General features: G+C 56.1%; 1 protein-coding gene across 1 annotated transcript in view; it reads left to right on the forward strand.

Moving 5' to 3' along the window:
- The first annotated feature begins 3,325 nt into the window (after positions 1-3,325).
- Positions 3,326-14,520, forward strand: part of SULT2B1 (sulfotransferase family 2B member 1) — a 31,062-nt gene continuing 19,867 nt past the window's right edge. The window contains exon 1 of the mRNA XM_078439583.2: positions 3,326-3,571. Within this exon, the coding sequence (XP_078295709.1) occupies positions 3,504-3,571 (68 nt within the window). The 5' untranslated portion in view covers positions 3,326-3,503. The remainder of the gene's footprint in view (positions 3,572-14,520) is intronic.

Raw genomic sequence — 14,520 nt, forward strand, 5'->3', positions numbered from 1 at the left:
ATTTACCTTTCTTGTTTGTGGATGCAAGGCCAAGTCCTGCAGAGGAGGACCCCCCAGATATTAGTTGGAAGGATGGATGGTTGGATGGTTTGGGGATGATAGATGAATGGATGGAGGGATGATGGATGGATGGCTGGGGGGTGGATAGATGAATGGATGGAGGGATGATGGATAGATGAATGGATGGAGGGATGATGGATGGATGAATGGATGGAGGGATGATGGATAGATGAACGGATGGAGGGATGATGGATGGATGAATGGATGGAGGGATGATGGATAGATGAATGGATGGAGGGATGATGGACAGATGAATGGATGGAGGGATGATGGATGGATGAATGGATGGAGGGATGATGGATGGATGGCTGGGGGGTGGATAGATGAATGGATGGAGGGATGATGGATGGATGAATGGATGGAGGGATGATGGATAGATGAATGGATGGAGGGATGATGGATGGATGGCTGGGGGGTGGATAGATGAATGGATGGAGGGATGATGGATGGATGGCTGGGGGGTGGATAGATGAACGGATGGAGGGATGATGGATAGATGAACGGATGGAGGGATGATGGATGGATGAATGGATGGAGGGATGATGGATGGATGGCTGGGGGGTGGATAGATGAATGGATGGAGGGATGATGGATAGATGAATGGATGGAGGGATGATGGATGGATGAATGGATGGAGGGATGATGGATAGATGAACGGATGGAGGGATGATGGATGGATGAATGGATGGAGAGATGATGGATAGATGAATGGATGGAGGGATGATGGACAGATGAATGGATGGAGGGATGATGGATGGATGAATGGATGGAGGGATGATGGATGGATGGCTGGGGGGTGGATGGATGAACGGATGGAGGGATGATGGATGGATGAATGGATGGAGGGATGATGGATGGATGGCTGGGGGGTGGATAGATGAATGGATGGAGGGATGATGGATGGATGAATGGATGGAGGGATGATGGATGGATGAATGGATGGAGGGATGATGGATGGATGGTTGGGGGTAGATAGATGAATAGATGGAGGGATGATGGATGGATGAATGGATGGAGGGATGATGGATGGATGGCTGGGGGGTGGATAGATGAATGGATGGAGGGATGATGGATGGATGGCTGGGGGGTGGATAGATGAACGGATGGAGGGATGATGGATAGATGAACGGATGGAGGGATGATGGATGGATGAATGGATGGAGGGATGATGGATGGATGGTTGGGGGTAGATAGATGAATGGATGGAGGGATGATGGACAGATGAATGGATGGAGGGATGATGGATGGATGGCTGGGGGGTGGATAGATGAACGGATGGAGGGATGATGGATGGATGAATGGATGGAAGGATGATGGATGGATGGCTGGGGGGTGGATAGATGAACGGATGGAGGGATGATGGATAGATGAACGGATGGAGGGATGATGGATGGATGAATGGATGGAGGGATGATGGATGGATGGCTGGGGGGTGGATAGATGAACGGATGGAGGGATGATGGATAGATGAACAGATGGAGGGATGATGGATGGATGGCTGGGGGGTGGATAGATGAATGGATGGAGGGATGACGGATGGATGGATGGTTGGGGGTAGATAGATGAATGGATGGAAGGATGATGGATGGATGAATGGATGGAGGGATGATGGATGGATGAACGGATGGAGGGATGATGGATGGATGAATGGATGGAGGGATGATGGATGGATGAATGGATGGAGGGATGATGGATAGATGAATGGATGGAAGGATGACAGATGGATGAATGGATGGAGGGATGATGGATGGATGAATGGATGGAGGGATGATGGATAGATGAATGGATGGAAGGATGACAGACGGATGGTTGGGGATGGGATAGATGAATGAATCAAAGGATAGACGGATAATCCTTGCTTCTCCTAGGAAGACCAGCTGACATTGGATTTTCCACTTTTTTCTTCGCACCCTGACCTCCAAGACTCTTTCCTGTCGCTCACATCTCTAGGCCCCCAGATCCATGCTGATGGTGTCAGAGATTCCGATTACTGTCCCTCCCCTCCTGTCACTGGGGAAATGTTATTCTGGCTTCTGGTTCCCCTTGCTCCCTCCTCAGGAGTCTGGGCCCCTCGCCCTCTACAACCAGGCCTTGCATTTCCCACCCCCCTGTTCTGAAGAGATTCAGCCAACTTTTCCAGGCACCTCCCCTGGGATACAAGAGGGGACAAACATAGAAACTTCATGGGGTTGACAGTCTGATGAGGAGACAGACAGTAAGACCAAGAAGTAAAACATTTAGACATCAGAAGATGACGAGGACTGTAGGAAAAAGCAACACGGGGGGTGCCTGGGTGGCTCAGTCGGTTAAGCGTCCCACTTCGGCTCAGGTCATGATCTCGTGGTCCATGAGTTCGAGCCCCGGGTCGGGCTCTGTGCTGACTGCTCAGAGCCTGGAGCCTGCTTCCGATTCTGTGTCTCCCTCTCTCTCTGCCCCTCCCCCGTTCATGCTCTGTCTCTCTCTGTCTCAAAAATAAATAAACGTTAAAAAAAAAATTAAAAAAAAGAAAAGAAAAAAGCAACACGGGAAAGGGGTGAAGACCTTGGCGGGGAGAGCTCAGGGAGGGGAGGCAGGACCAACTGCGGTGAACGGGGTGGGGGGGGAGCCCAAAGCATCCGGCTGTCTGGGGAAGAGCACACCAGACAGGGGAATGGCAAGTGCAAAGGCCCTGAGGTGCAAGCACTCCTATGTCACAGCGCCATCTTGTTTGGCCGGTCTCTTGCCCACTCAGGCACAGCCTCCAGGCCCACCTTCTCCCTTCAGCATTCTCCTGTAAACTCTCCCCGGGTCTTCCCAGATGTCCTTGTCTCCCAGGGTGCCCCTGCCCCCCCTCCCCGCCTGGGGACCCGGGGACCCGGGGACAAGGGCTCTGGCTCTGGGACCCAGCTGCATCCCCGACCCCGCCCACCCCTGCCGTCTCCCATCTCCCCCAAACAGAGCAGGTGGTTCCTCCCGGCGTCCCAGCCCTTAGAACAGCGCCTGCCTTGCCCCCTGGGCGCTCAGTAAAGATTTCTTGAATGAATGCAAGTGTGGATGAATGAATGAACTCTCTGTGATGGGACTGGCCTTTTTGTCACGGTAGCGAACCGAGGCTCCAGAGAGGTATGCCCAGAACCACCAGCCGGGGAGGTTCCCTTGTGGCGCTAGACTTAGGCCCCCCCCCAGCCCTGCCACGCCACGGGCGACATTCCTCAGATGTGCCCATCACCCTCCTCCCCTCCCCACCCTCGGAGAAGGGCGGCTCTCTCCCAGCCTCTCCCCGCTGTCGGAGGCGTGGGTAGCAGCTTGGAGAACCGGCTGGGTGCTGCCCCTCCCCTTGGGCGCGGAGGTAGGCACCTGGCGGACGCCCCGGGTGGCAGGCGTCACCGCTGCACATACCCGGTCCCCGCGCGCCGCCGGCTCCCTGCGCGTCCTCCCCTCCCCGCCCTCACCCGCCGCCTGCCATGGACGGGCCCGCGGAGCCCCGGATCCCGGCCCTGTGGGACGTCCCTGAGGACATCTCGGACATCAGGTGAGGCCCAGAGCCGGGCGCGAGCCAGGAGATCCCCCCTCCACCCCGCCGCCTGGAGGAGGTGGCCTGGGGGGAGAGCCACAGGTCCGTTTCGCCCCGGTGGCTGCCAGGCTCCTGCTGCCTCCTGCCTGGCCTGGCGGGACCCAGTTGGCCCTTCCACCCTGGGATGCAGGTCCCTCCTGGAAGGGAGTGGGGCACGGGCTGTGCCGAGTTAGCAGCTGGGACCTGTGAGGTGGCCCTGACCGCTGCGGGGCCTCAGTTTGTCTCTCTTTCGAAGGTGTCTTCCTGATGCGGGGCTGGGCGAGGGCAGGGATTTGGCTCAGAGCAAACGGTCAGGACACAGGAGGGTCTGTTGTCGCCTTTTCCTCCCGGACACCCCGAGGGACCCTCAGATGGGGGTGTTGCCCCTCACAGGGGCTCAGGATGTGGTCCCTGCTCTGTTTGGGGGAGGTGGGAGACAGACGGCAGGGGTGGGCGGGGTCCGGGATGCAGCTGGGTCCCAGAGCCAGAGCCCTTGTCCCCGGGTCCCCGGGTCCCCAGGCGGGGAGCTTGGAGGGCGGGAGGATGGGCCCTGGGCTCCTCGGCCCGGCCCTCGAGGCAGAGGTCAGGGCACAGCCCTCCCCACCTCCGGAGCATGACTCCTCTGTTCCCGGGGGTGAGTCGGACACTCGTCCGGTACCCGCTTTCCGGATGGGGAAACTGAGGCTGAGAGGGAAAGTGCCACGGCCGTGATGGGGCGGCCGGAAGCAAACCCGAACCCCATCGGTCTGCCCCCCGGAGTCTGCGGTTCCTCCCGTCCTCCACAGCCTTGGCGACACCCCCCCTCCCCCCGCGGCCCCTGCCCGTGGCCCCGTCTTCAGATGAGCGAGTGGAGGCTCAGAGAGGGCAGGCAGCCAACCCGAGATCACAAGGTGCTCTGCCTACCTGATCTCCGACCCCTGGTATCTTACTCTCCGGCAGGCCAGGCGGGCGGGCCAGGCGAGTGAGTCTGTCCGCTGGCCTTCTGGGCCCCTCCAGCCACCCCAGGCTGCAGTGTTGGGCCCCTCCCCTGCCCTCCCCTCCCCTGCCCTCCCTGCCCTCAGCCAGGAGCTTCCCCGGGCTCCAGGGGTCCCAGCACTTGAACTCTGAGAGCTGTGTGATGTAGACAAGGCTCCCAGGGGCTCTGGGCTGTGTGTCTCCGGGGCTGAGGTGCTCCGGGCTGTCCCCGCCCTGCTCCGGGAAGGCCTGGCATTTTCTGCTCCGCATTCTCCTGTCCCTTTCTCCTGGCCCTCTGGCTTTCTGCCCTGTCTCCCGCCGGAGAGCCCCAGGCTTCCCTCTAACTGGGAGCCTCCCTCCTCTGTGCTCCCCCACAGCCAGAGGGCCGGCAGATGGCCAGCCCTCGCTCAGTGCGTGACCTTGATCCAGTCACGTGCCCTCCTGAGCCTCAGGGTCCCCGTCTGAAAAGTGGGGGTCACGAACCGTCGCCCGTGAGCCATGTGTAGGCCCGAGTGAGTGCCTTTAGCCCCTCGGACTTTCTTCTCTGAGCTTCTGGAAGCCCTGGGCCCAGAGGGCTGTGTCTCCCAGGGGCCCCTACCATCCCCTCTGGGCCCCTCCCGGGCTGCTAAGACACACACCATCCGCAGCGTGGGGTGGGGGCTCAGGGGCTCCCCGGAATCGTGCCTCCTCCTGGGTTTCCATCTGGGGGATGTCCACGTGGGTCCCGGTCACCCCAGGCTTTGCTGTTCCCTCCCGCAGGCGTGTCAGCGTCCAGCCCCACCGTCCTGTCGCTGGACCCTCCACCCACACCCTCCTTCTGCCTGTCCCCCCCACGCCTCCTCTCCCACCACCCCCAGCCTCACCCCAGCCTCCCTGTCTCCGGTCCTTCCCAGAGCTGCCCCTCCTCTCCCCCCAGTCCCAAGGTTTTCTGGGCCCTGGTGGTCAGGCCTCCTGCCTGTACCCCAGGACTTCACATTCCCTGGCCACATGCCTCACCTTCTCTGCCCCAGTGCCTTTGCATGTTCGTTTCCTCTGAGGATTCCCGGAGAAGTCTTTTCTCATCTCCAAATCCACCCGTAGCCATCCCCAGCTCAAGTTCCCTCTGTGGCTCCCTAGCGCCCATCCTGATGGTTTCTAAAACGTTTAAGACACAGATTGCTCTGTCCCAGAGAAATCCTACTCCGGAGCAGAAATACTTACTAGAGATCAAGACGGAGCTGGCTGTAAAATGGGGGAGTAGGGCTGGGGTCTCGCCGCTCGCCCTGCTTCTTCCGTGGGAGCTCCTCTCCGCACAGTCCCCACCTTCCTCAGTGCCTGAGCCCCACCTCTCTCCCGCAAAGTCTTTCTCACCCAATTTCAGATCCTTGGTCCCTGACCACACTTCCAGCTTCAAAGGCATCCCACGCATCAAACCGTGGACAGTTCGCGGGTAGGGACAGAGTTGGGCCACCCCGGGGCCCCAGCAGGTCTCTGAGAAGGATGTCAAGGAGTGAATGGAGGAAAGATGAGGCAAGCCCCGAGCAAGGATGAGGCAGGACCAGAAGGCGGGTGAGCAGGGGAGAGGAGGGGCAGACAGCAGGCAAGTCTGGATCACAGGGGAGCAAAGGGCAGTGGGGACATTCCCATGGGGACCCTTGTTACGCAGCCGCCCCATGAGTGGCTCTTCATGTCCAGCGAAAGGAACGAATCACAGGTCGCCAGCTGCAGCGTGATTCCATTTTTTTTACCAACCCCCCCAAGCCCCAAAAGCCGATATCTCGCCGTCGGAGTACAGGCACTCAGGACAAAAGTCTCTTTAAAAAAGCGAGCCACGGGGGACGGCGGGGGCGGGGCTCAGTCCGTTGAGCAGCCGCATGGGACCTCAGCTCAGGTCATGATCTCGCGGGTTCGTGGGTTCGAGCCCCGCGTCGGGCTCTGGGTTGAGGGTTGGGAGCCTGGCCGGCTTCGGATTCCGTGTCTCTCTCTCTCTCTCTCTCTCTCTCTCTCTGCCCCTCCCCCCACCCCCGAATAAAATAAACATTTAAAAGAACTAAAACCAAAAAACCAAAAGCAATGGACAAGGATTTCATCGGGATAGCGGTTGAGGAGCCCAGAGACACCCGCAAGGCAACGCTGCTCAGAATGTTCTCGTTCACGGGGTTTGTTAGAAATCAAGCCTTATAAATTGTGTGGGCGTCCCGTGTACCAAAAGGGGGTCCCGAGGGCAAAATAAGAATTTGCCAAGGGAAATGTTAAAAGCGGGAGGCAGGCAGGACGCGTGGGCAGTTTATGTTCAGCTTACGGTCCGTGGCGCCCAAGGCGACACAGGCCCAGGGGACGTTCGTCCCTTTTCGCCCTTGCTTATGCGCTCACCGCACCGGGTGCCTGCCACACATTCAGCCGCTTCGCCTTCACAACAAGTGAGATTAACCCGCGCAGATGACTAGCTCTTATCATCCCGTTTATGGTTGAGACACCGGAGGCCCAGAGAGGTTGAGCAAGCTGCCCGAGGTCACACAGCTGTCAAGTAGGGTGTAGCCAGGATTTGAACCGAGCCTGCCCGACTCGCAGGCCCTGGCTGGGATGAGCAAGACGAGGAAGGGGAAGCGGGCCCCAGCCCAGACCGGAGGCTTAGTAGGCCGCCTCCTGTGCTCCGCCACATTTCCGGGCCAGCCCCTCCTGGAGGGGGTCAAGGCCAGGGGAAGCCAAGCAGGCATTTGGACCTGTGGTTACCACCCCTCCCTCCCTCTGATCTTGGAGAGCCTCGTGCAAGGCCCTTTCTGATCTCTGCCTCTTTATGGCTGAGGTCCCCAGGCCAGGTTTTACAATCCCGCCCTCTCTTTCCCTGGGGAGGGCTGAGCCATCCCAAAGCTTTTATGGCTAGAGCCCTGCCGGTCCCCAGAGCTGCTTGGCCCAAGGAGAAGGGGCCCGCTAATAAAAAGGTCCCGAGCAATAAACAGTAAGACATTGGGCCTTGTCGCCTTGGTGGAATCTGGGCCTCAGATTTGGGCAGAGAGGGGAGGGGTCTCCGGGCCACCGCGAATAAAGAAGGTGCCTTGGGAGATGCTCACAGCCACCCCCCTCCCCAGACTCCCACGTGCTCTTTAGGGGCCGGAAAATGGGAGCATCCGAGGACCCACTTGGAAAGAACTGAGCAGCCCAGTTTGCGGAAGATGGGAGGGAGAGCGGTGCCCAGCGGGCCCTTGGTAGCATTGAATGCCGAGGCAAGGAGGGAGATGCTGGTGTTGCCGGTGAGGCCTGAACCAGACGACTTGGCTACAGCGGACAAGGAGGTGCCACATGGCTCGCTGGCTGGGACCCGCGGGGCGGACGGGGGCGCTTGGAGCTGCGCGTCTGCGAAATGGGTGCAGAGGGGGTGATGCCTGGGGACGGGTCAGACCCGGGCGCTCTCTGCTGAGTCAGGGTTTCTGCGGTTTTCTCTCCTCCTTCTCCAAATCCTGTGACCCCTCCTGAGCCAGGAACTCAGGTGCCAGGAAGGGTGGGGTCTGGGTGAAGAACGGTAATAATTACAGCCTTCCAGAGCATTCCCCGTGCGCCAGGCCGGTTGAGGGCTTTGTGTGGGTCACCTCCCTCCAACCTCACAACAGCCCTGTGAGGCGGCCGATGTGAGGATTCCCATTTTACAGGTGGGCAAACTGAGGCCCAGAGAGGCCTCGCACATCTGAGCTTTGCTCCCAGGGCCTCCCCCCCAAGCCCCTCAGAGGGGACCTCAGAGGGAAAGAACAGGTTGTCACCCACACGGGACCAATGAGTCTGTGGTCTGTCCACCCTCCAGACCAACGCTGTCCCACAGATGCATAGCGTGAACCCCCAGGCAAACATTTTCTAGTAGCCACGTTAAAAAAAAAAAAAAGTGGCAAAAGACACTGGCAAAACTAATTTCAATTTTGTATTTTATTTAGCCCGCTTAATTTCAGTTTTGTATTTTATTTAACCCGCTATATCTGAGATGTTACCATTTCAACATGTAACCGATAGAACAAACTATGGATGAAATATTTTCCATTCTTCTTTTCATACTAAGTCTCTGAGGCTGAGCGGGTTTTTTTCTCCAAGGAGATGCCAAACTCCCATCAGAAAGACTTGATGGGCATGTAGCTCTCGCCCCGTGGGGCCCCCCCCCCCGGGTGGCTCAGTCGGTTAAGCTGCCGGACTTCAGCTCAGGTCATGATCTCGTGCTCTGTGAGTTCGAGCCCCACGTCGGGCTCTGTGCCGACGGCTCAGAGCCTGGAGCCTGCTTCGTATTCTGTGTCTCTCTCTCTCTCTCTCTCTGCCCCTCTCTTACTCACGCTCTGCCTCTCTCTGTCTCTCAAATAAATAAATAAATAAACATTTAAAAAAATTAAATAAACAATTGAATAAAAAATAAACAAGTTTAATAAACATTAAAAACAAAAATAGACCTCACCCCGTTACAGCTACGAAAAGTCAATTCCCAGGCCCGAGTTGTTCCAAACCTGCCTAAAAAGTTTTCTCACAACCGAGTAAAGTGTCAGGGTTGCGGTTGAAATCAATACTAATTAAATAGAACTAAAAGGGCCCCTGTTATCACGGCCGCATTTCAAGGGCTCAGGAGCCACACGCAGACAAGCGGAGGTCATACTGGCCGGCGCGGAGCGAGCTGTTTCCATCATCACAGAAAGTTCCGTTGGATGTATGTTGCAAGGGAGAGAGACAAAGGAGAGCGAGAGAAGTCAAAAGGAGCCCCTGGCTAAAGGCGCAGCACACACAGACATCCGAGGTGTGCTGGAGCGTAGAGTATATAGGGAACAATTAGAACTCGATGCTGGGTACAGAACAACACCGGTCGTGCTGGTGTGGGGACCTAGGAGAGGTGGGGGCCGGTGGGGGCGCCATGAGTCTGCTGGCCCTTGAGGGAAGAAGCCGGGGATACAGTACGAAGAGCTCTGAGAATTTGAAGGGAGTGATTCATTTCTTTAGCTAGATTTTTCTTTACAATTATTATAAAAGTAATATATCAAAGTGATGTATCTCACGTGTTTTTAAAAAACTACCTAAAAGTTGATATAAAAGTTTTTAAGTTTATTTCTTTTGAGAGAGAGAGAAAATACCTGGTTGTTTGCCCCAAGAAATGCGAACGTAGGCAAGGACATTGCAACAGCTTTAGGCAGAACAGCCTGATCTAGAAACAGCCGTGAACAGGGGGATGGATGGATAATCACGCGGTGATTGATTCATGCAGTAGAATTCTACTCAGCTGCAAAAAAGGAAAAAATTCGAATATACACACAGACACCAGGGAATGTCGAGGACGTTATGCTCAGCAAAGAAGGCAGGTGCCAGAATGCATTCCATAAGATGAATGTTCTAGAACAGCCAAGACCAGACAGCTCAATTTATGAGGTAAATGCAGGACAGAGGTCACCACTCGGGCAAGGGCGGGGACAGATTAGGAAGAGACAGGAGGAAACTTTCTGGGGCCGTGGACCCTTGCATATCTTGATGGGAGTTCGGACTGCGTGAGGATGTGCGCTTGTCAAAATTCCCTTAAGATTAAGACATTTCTGGGGTGCCTGGGGGCGGGGCTCAGTCGGTTGAGAGACTTCGGGTCAGGCCATGGTCTCGCAGTTCGCGAGTTCCAGCCCTGCGTCGGGCTCTGTGCTGATGGCTCGGAGCCTGGAGCCTGCTCGGATTGAGTGTCTCCCTCTTCTGCCCCTTCCCCGCTCATGTTCTGTCTCTCTCTGTCTCTCAAAAATGAATGAACGTTAAAAAAAAAAAAAAAAAAAAAAAAAAGAGGGGCGCCTGGGTGGCTCGGTCGGTTGAGCATCCGACTTCGGCTCAGGTCACGGTGTCACCGTTCATGAGTTCGAGCCCCCCGTCGGGCTCTGTGCTGACGGCTCAGAGCCTGCAGCTATAAACGGAACGACATGGCTGCAGATTAACCTGAAAGAATGATCGAGGTGCAGGGCACTGTGTAAGACAGGAAATCAGTATTTTTTGGAAGGAGAGGAGAGGGGGAGGGGGAGGGGGGAGGAGGAGGGGAAAGAGAAAAGAAATCTGACGAGCTCTGAGCGCTCACCCTGTGCCTATGGTTTGCCTGTGCTTCTAAAAAAAATTTTTTTTTAACGTTTTATTTATTTTTGAGACAGGGAGAGATAGAGCATGAACAGGGGAGGGTCAGAGAGAGGGAGACACAGAATCTGAAACAGGCTCCAGGCTCTGAGCTGTCAGCACAGAGCCTGACGCGGGGCTCGAACACACGAAGCCGTGAGAGCGTGACCTGAGCTGAAACCAAGAGACTGAGCCACCCACGTGGCCCCTCCCCACCTCCTCCACTCAGATTTTCTAAAGAGAAAGACAAATACGCATGTGCCTCATTAAGCAAGTCTGGCGGACTTAAATGCCCCCCCCCCCAAGCCCCACCCACGTGAGGTGCTTAACACAGTAGAACTTCAAGGAGGGGTCATCATCCAGCCCCAAGGGCTTCGGGCCATGTGGTCACATGTTTGGGGTCAGGTGCTTCCACCGGTGGTTTCCAAGTCCCCCGAGATGTCTCTGGTCCCACGAGCCAAGGGCAGGGGTGGGGGGGTGGCAAGCACACAGCAGTCACTGCCACTATGATTTAATTCAGAATTCAAGATGTACGGAAGCCAGGACGTGGAAAATTCTAGTCTCACAACTACCCCAGACCCAAACCACTATCCGTCCTTATTTGTGATGCGTTTTGAAGGAAGAGGCACACATGAGAACGTTTCATTGGAACCGGTCCCAAATGTGCTCGCGGGATTCTTTTATTATTTTTTTTTTATTGGGAGGGGGAGGGGCAGAGAAAGAGAGAGAATCTTCTCAGCCTAAAGCCCCGTCACAGGGCTGGATCCCATGACCCCAGGGATCCTGACCTGAGCCGAAATCAAGAGTCCCGGATGCTTAACCAGCTGAGCCACCCAGCCGCCCTAATGGGATTTTCTTTTCTTTTTTAACTTTTTTTTTTTAAATGTTTATGTACTTATTTATTTTAAATCCTTTTTAAATTTTTTTAATGTTCATTTATTTTTGAGAGAGGAGAGACAGAGCATGAGCGGGGGAGGGGTGGAAGGAGGGGGAGACACAGAATCCGAAGCGGGCTCCAGGCTCCGAGCTGTCAGCACAGAGCCCGACGCGGGACCCGAACCCATGTACCTGGAGATCATGACCTGAGTCGAAGTCGGATGTTTAACTGACTGAGCCACCCAGGCGCCCCAATGTTTATTTCTGAGAGACAGAGACAGAGTGCAAGCAGGGGAGGGGCAGGGAGAGGGGGAGACACAGAATCGGAAGCAGGCTCCAGGCTCCGAGCTGTCCGCACAGAGCCAGACAGGGACGCGGCGCTCGAACTCATGAACCATGAGATCATGACCTGAGCCAAAGTCGGACGCTTAACCCACTGAGCCACCCAGGCGCCCCGGTGGGATTTTCTTTTCATACACGATGTTTTACATCACTGATTCTTGGAGGTGGGACACGGGAGAAGGAGAATTTCCGCTCCCTCTTCCTTCCCCTACTAGTGGGGCCTGACTGGTTTTAAGAAGTCCATAGCCAAAGAAATTAGTTACTAAGTATGAAAAGGGCTGTGAAAGAAGCAAACAGGATGCTGAGCCGAATAACAATATAACAATGCGCCTGGGGGGGGGGGGTTGTCTCCTGCTTTAGAGGGGGTGGTCTGCATAATTAAAATGTTGCCAAGTGATCTCCCAAAGAGGTGACTCTATAATCCCCCCCGCCCCCCAACCCCAAGAGCGGGCAAGTGAAAAGCGCCTGGTTTCTCTCTGGACTGCGGCCAAGGCGTGAGTCATGGCACCGAGAAGGAGGTGCCCAGAGGAGATGGGGAGGCTTGCCCAGATGGGCTCCAAGCTTCTGGAATTTCGGGAGGTGAGGAAAGGCGCACCCGCCACAGAGAAGGGCCCAGGCCAAGGCATGGGGCTGGGCTGGAGACCGCACGGTGTGCCCTGGGAATGAGGCACGGTGAACCCAGCTCGGGCTCGGGGAGTCTGGCAGGGCTCCCCCAGAGAAAGGCAGGTTGGTCACAGGCCCCCGCCATGAGTCAGCAGGCTGGCAGGCTGGCTGTTAAAAGCATCCTGCGGCCCGATTGCATTCCTCAAGGGTGGGGCCGCTCGCAGGAAGGGGGCGGTGCCCCTGCAGCCCCCCAAATCCCAGCAGCCCCCTCTCTCTCCTCCGCTTTGCACACACCGTTCCCCGCCCTCCTGCTCCCCCCCCCCATACTGCTTCCCAGGCCTCTCAAATAAATACACTTAAAATATATCTATATATAATCGCAGCCTTTCCCGCACACTCCCCAACCCCCCGCCTACCCCACCTGCCCCCATCACCGTCCGATACACCACGTTTAAAACGTTTGGGGTTCATTTTTGTCCACTCAAACACACACCACAATAGGGCTTTTTGTTTGTTTGTTTGTTTGTCCGTCTACTCTGTGCCCCAGCCTCTGGCATACCGTAGGTGCTCAATAAATCCTCGCGGGCTGAATGGAGCAATTTGACCCCGTCTCGGGCAAGAAGGCCTAACGCTTCCGGGGATATGGAGAGCCGTCTTGAAAAACGTACAGGGGCACCTGGATGACTCAGTCACTGGAGCGTGGGGCTCCTGATCTCGGGGTTGGGAGTTCAAGCCCCACATCGGGCATAGAGAGTACTAAAAAAAAGAAAAGAGGGGGTGCCTGGGTGGTTCTATCAGTTAAGCCTCCACCTTCGGCTCAGGTCATGATCTCACGGTCCGTGAGTTCGAGCCCCGCGTCGGGCTCTGTGCTGATGGCTCAGACCCTGGAGCCTGCTTCGGATTCTGCGTCTCCCTCTCTCTGCCCCTGCTCCTCTCTCGCTCTGTCTCTGTCTCTCTCTCCAAAAATAAGTAAACATTAAGGAAAGAAAAGAAAAGAAGATCATACAGTAAAGTCGATTTGGGGGGGGGAGGGGAGGGGCGTGTTTAGGTTTACGAATTTTAGCGCCTGTATAGATTTGTGTAACCATCACCAGCCTCAGGGTACAGAACGGGTCCCATCCCCCCTTGGCGGTCGCGCCCTCCGCATCCCTGAATGCCCTCACCGCCCCCCGCCCCATCCCCACCTCAACTCCGACCCCCTCGCCCACATCTCGTCTCTGTACAGCTTTGCCTTCTGGAAAACGTCCTGTCGGTTTCCCGTTGTTGGTGGCGACGATTAACCACACGCCCCTGTGGCTGCGAGCGGGTCAGAAGCCTGGCTTCGGTGCCACTGCGCGGAGATCCCCGTGTCGGCAGGAGCGCGTCCCTCCTGGAGGCTCTTGGGAGAGAATTCTCCTCCTGTGCCAGCCCCGACAGGCTTCCTGTGGTCTTTGGCTCTGGAGTCCTTTTTCTGCCTCCAAATGCAGCCACTCGCCTCTTGCAAGCTCTCTCCTCGTTCCCTTCGGCTTCCGTGATCCTGGCTTCTCTCTTAGCCCCCCCACTGCCTCCCTTTTAGAAGGACCCTTGTGATCACATTTAGGGTCCCCTCCCCGGCCCCCAATAATCTCCCCATCTTGAAACCCTTCCCGTAACCACAGCTGTAAGATCCCACTTTCCCTGCAAACGTAACACACTCACATAGGCTCTGGGGACTGGGATGCGGACGTCTTCGGGGGCCACGGTCACATAAATGGAATTCTACCTTCGAGACGCATGCATGGGTGGTCGTTCTCAGTGGCTGCTTCTCGTCTTTGCCAAGTAGTGCCGCGTAGTGTGGACGTCCCCGTTTGCCTGCGCACCTGCTGAAGGACGTCTGGGGTGTTCCCACTTTGGGGCGATTGCGAACAGTGTTGCTATAAACGTGTGAGTGCAGATATTGGTGGGACCATACGACTTCGTTGCTCTTGGGTGAACACGCAGGAGAGGGAGAGAAGCCGTTTTAAAATGGGGGGGGGGGTTATTTATTTATTTTTTAATTTTTTTTTTTACGTTTATTTATTTTTGAGACAGGGAGAGACAGAGCATGAACAGGGGAGGGTCAG

The sequence above is a fragment of the Panthera onca genome, chromosome E2 (genome assembly GCF_046562875.1).
Source record: "Panthera onca isolate mPanOnc1 chromosome E2, mPanOnc1 haplotype 2, whole genome shotgun sequence".
Taxonomy (NCBI): Eukaryota; Metazoa; Chordata; class Mammalia; order Carnivora; family Felidae; genus Panthera; species Panthera onca.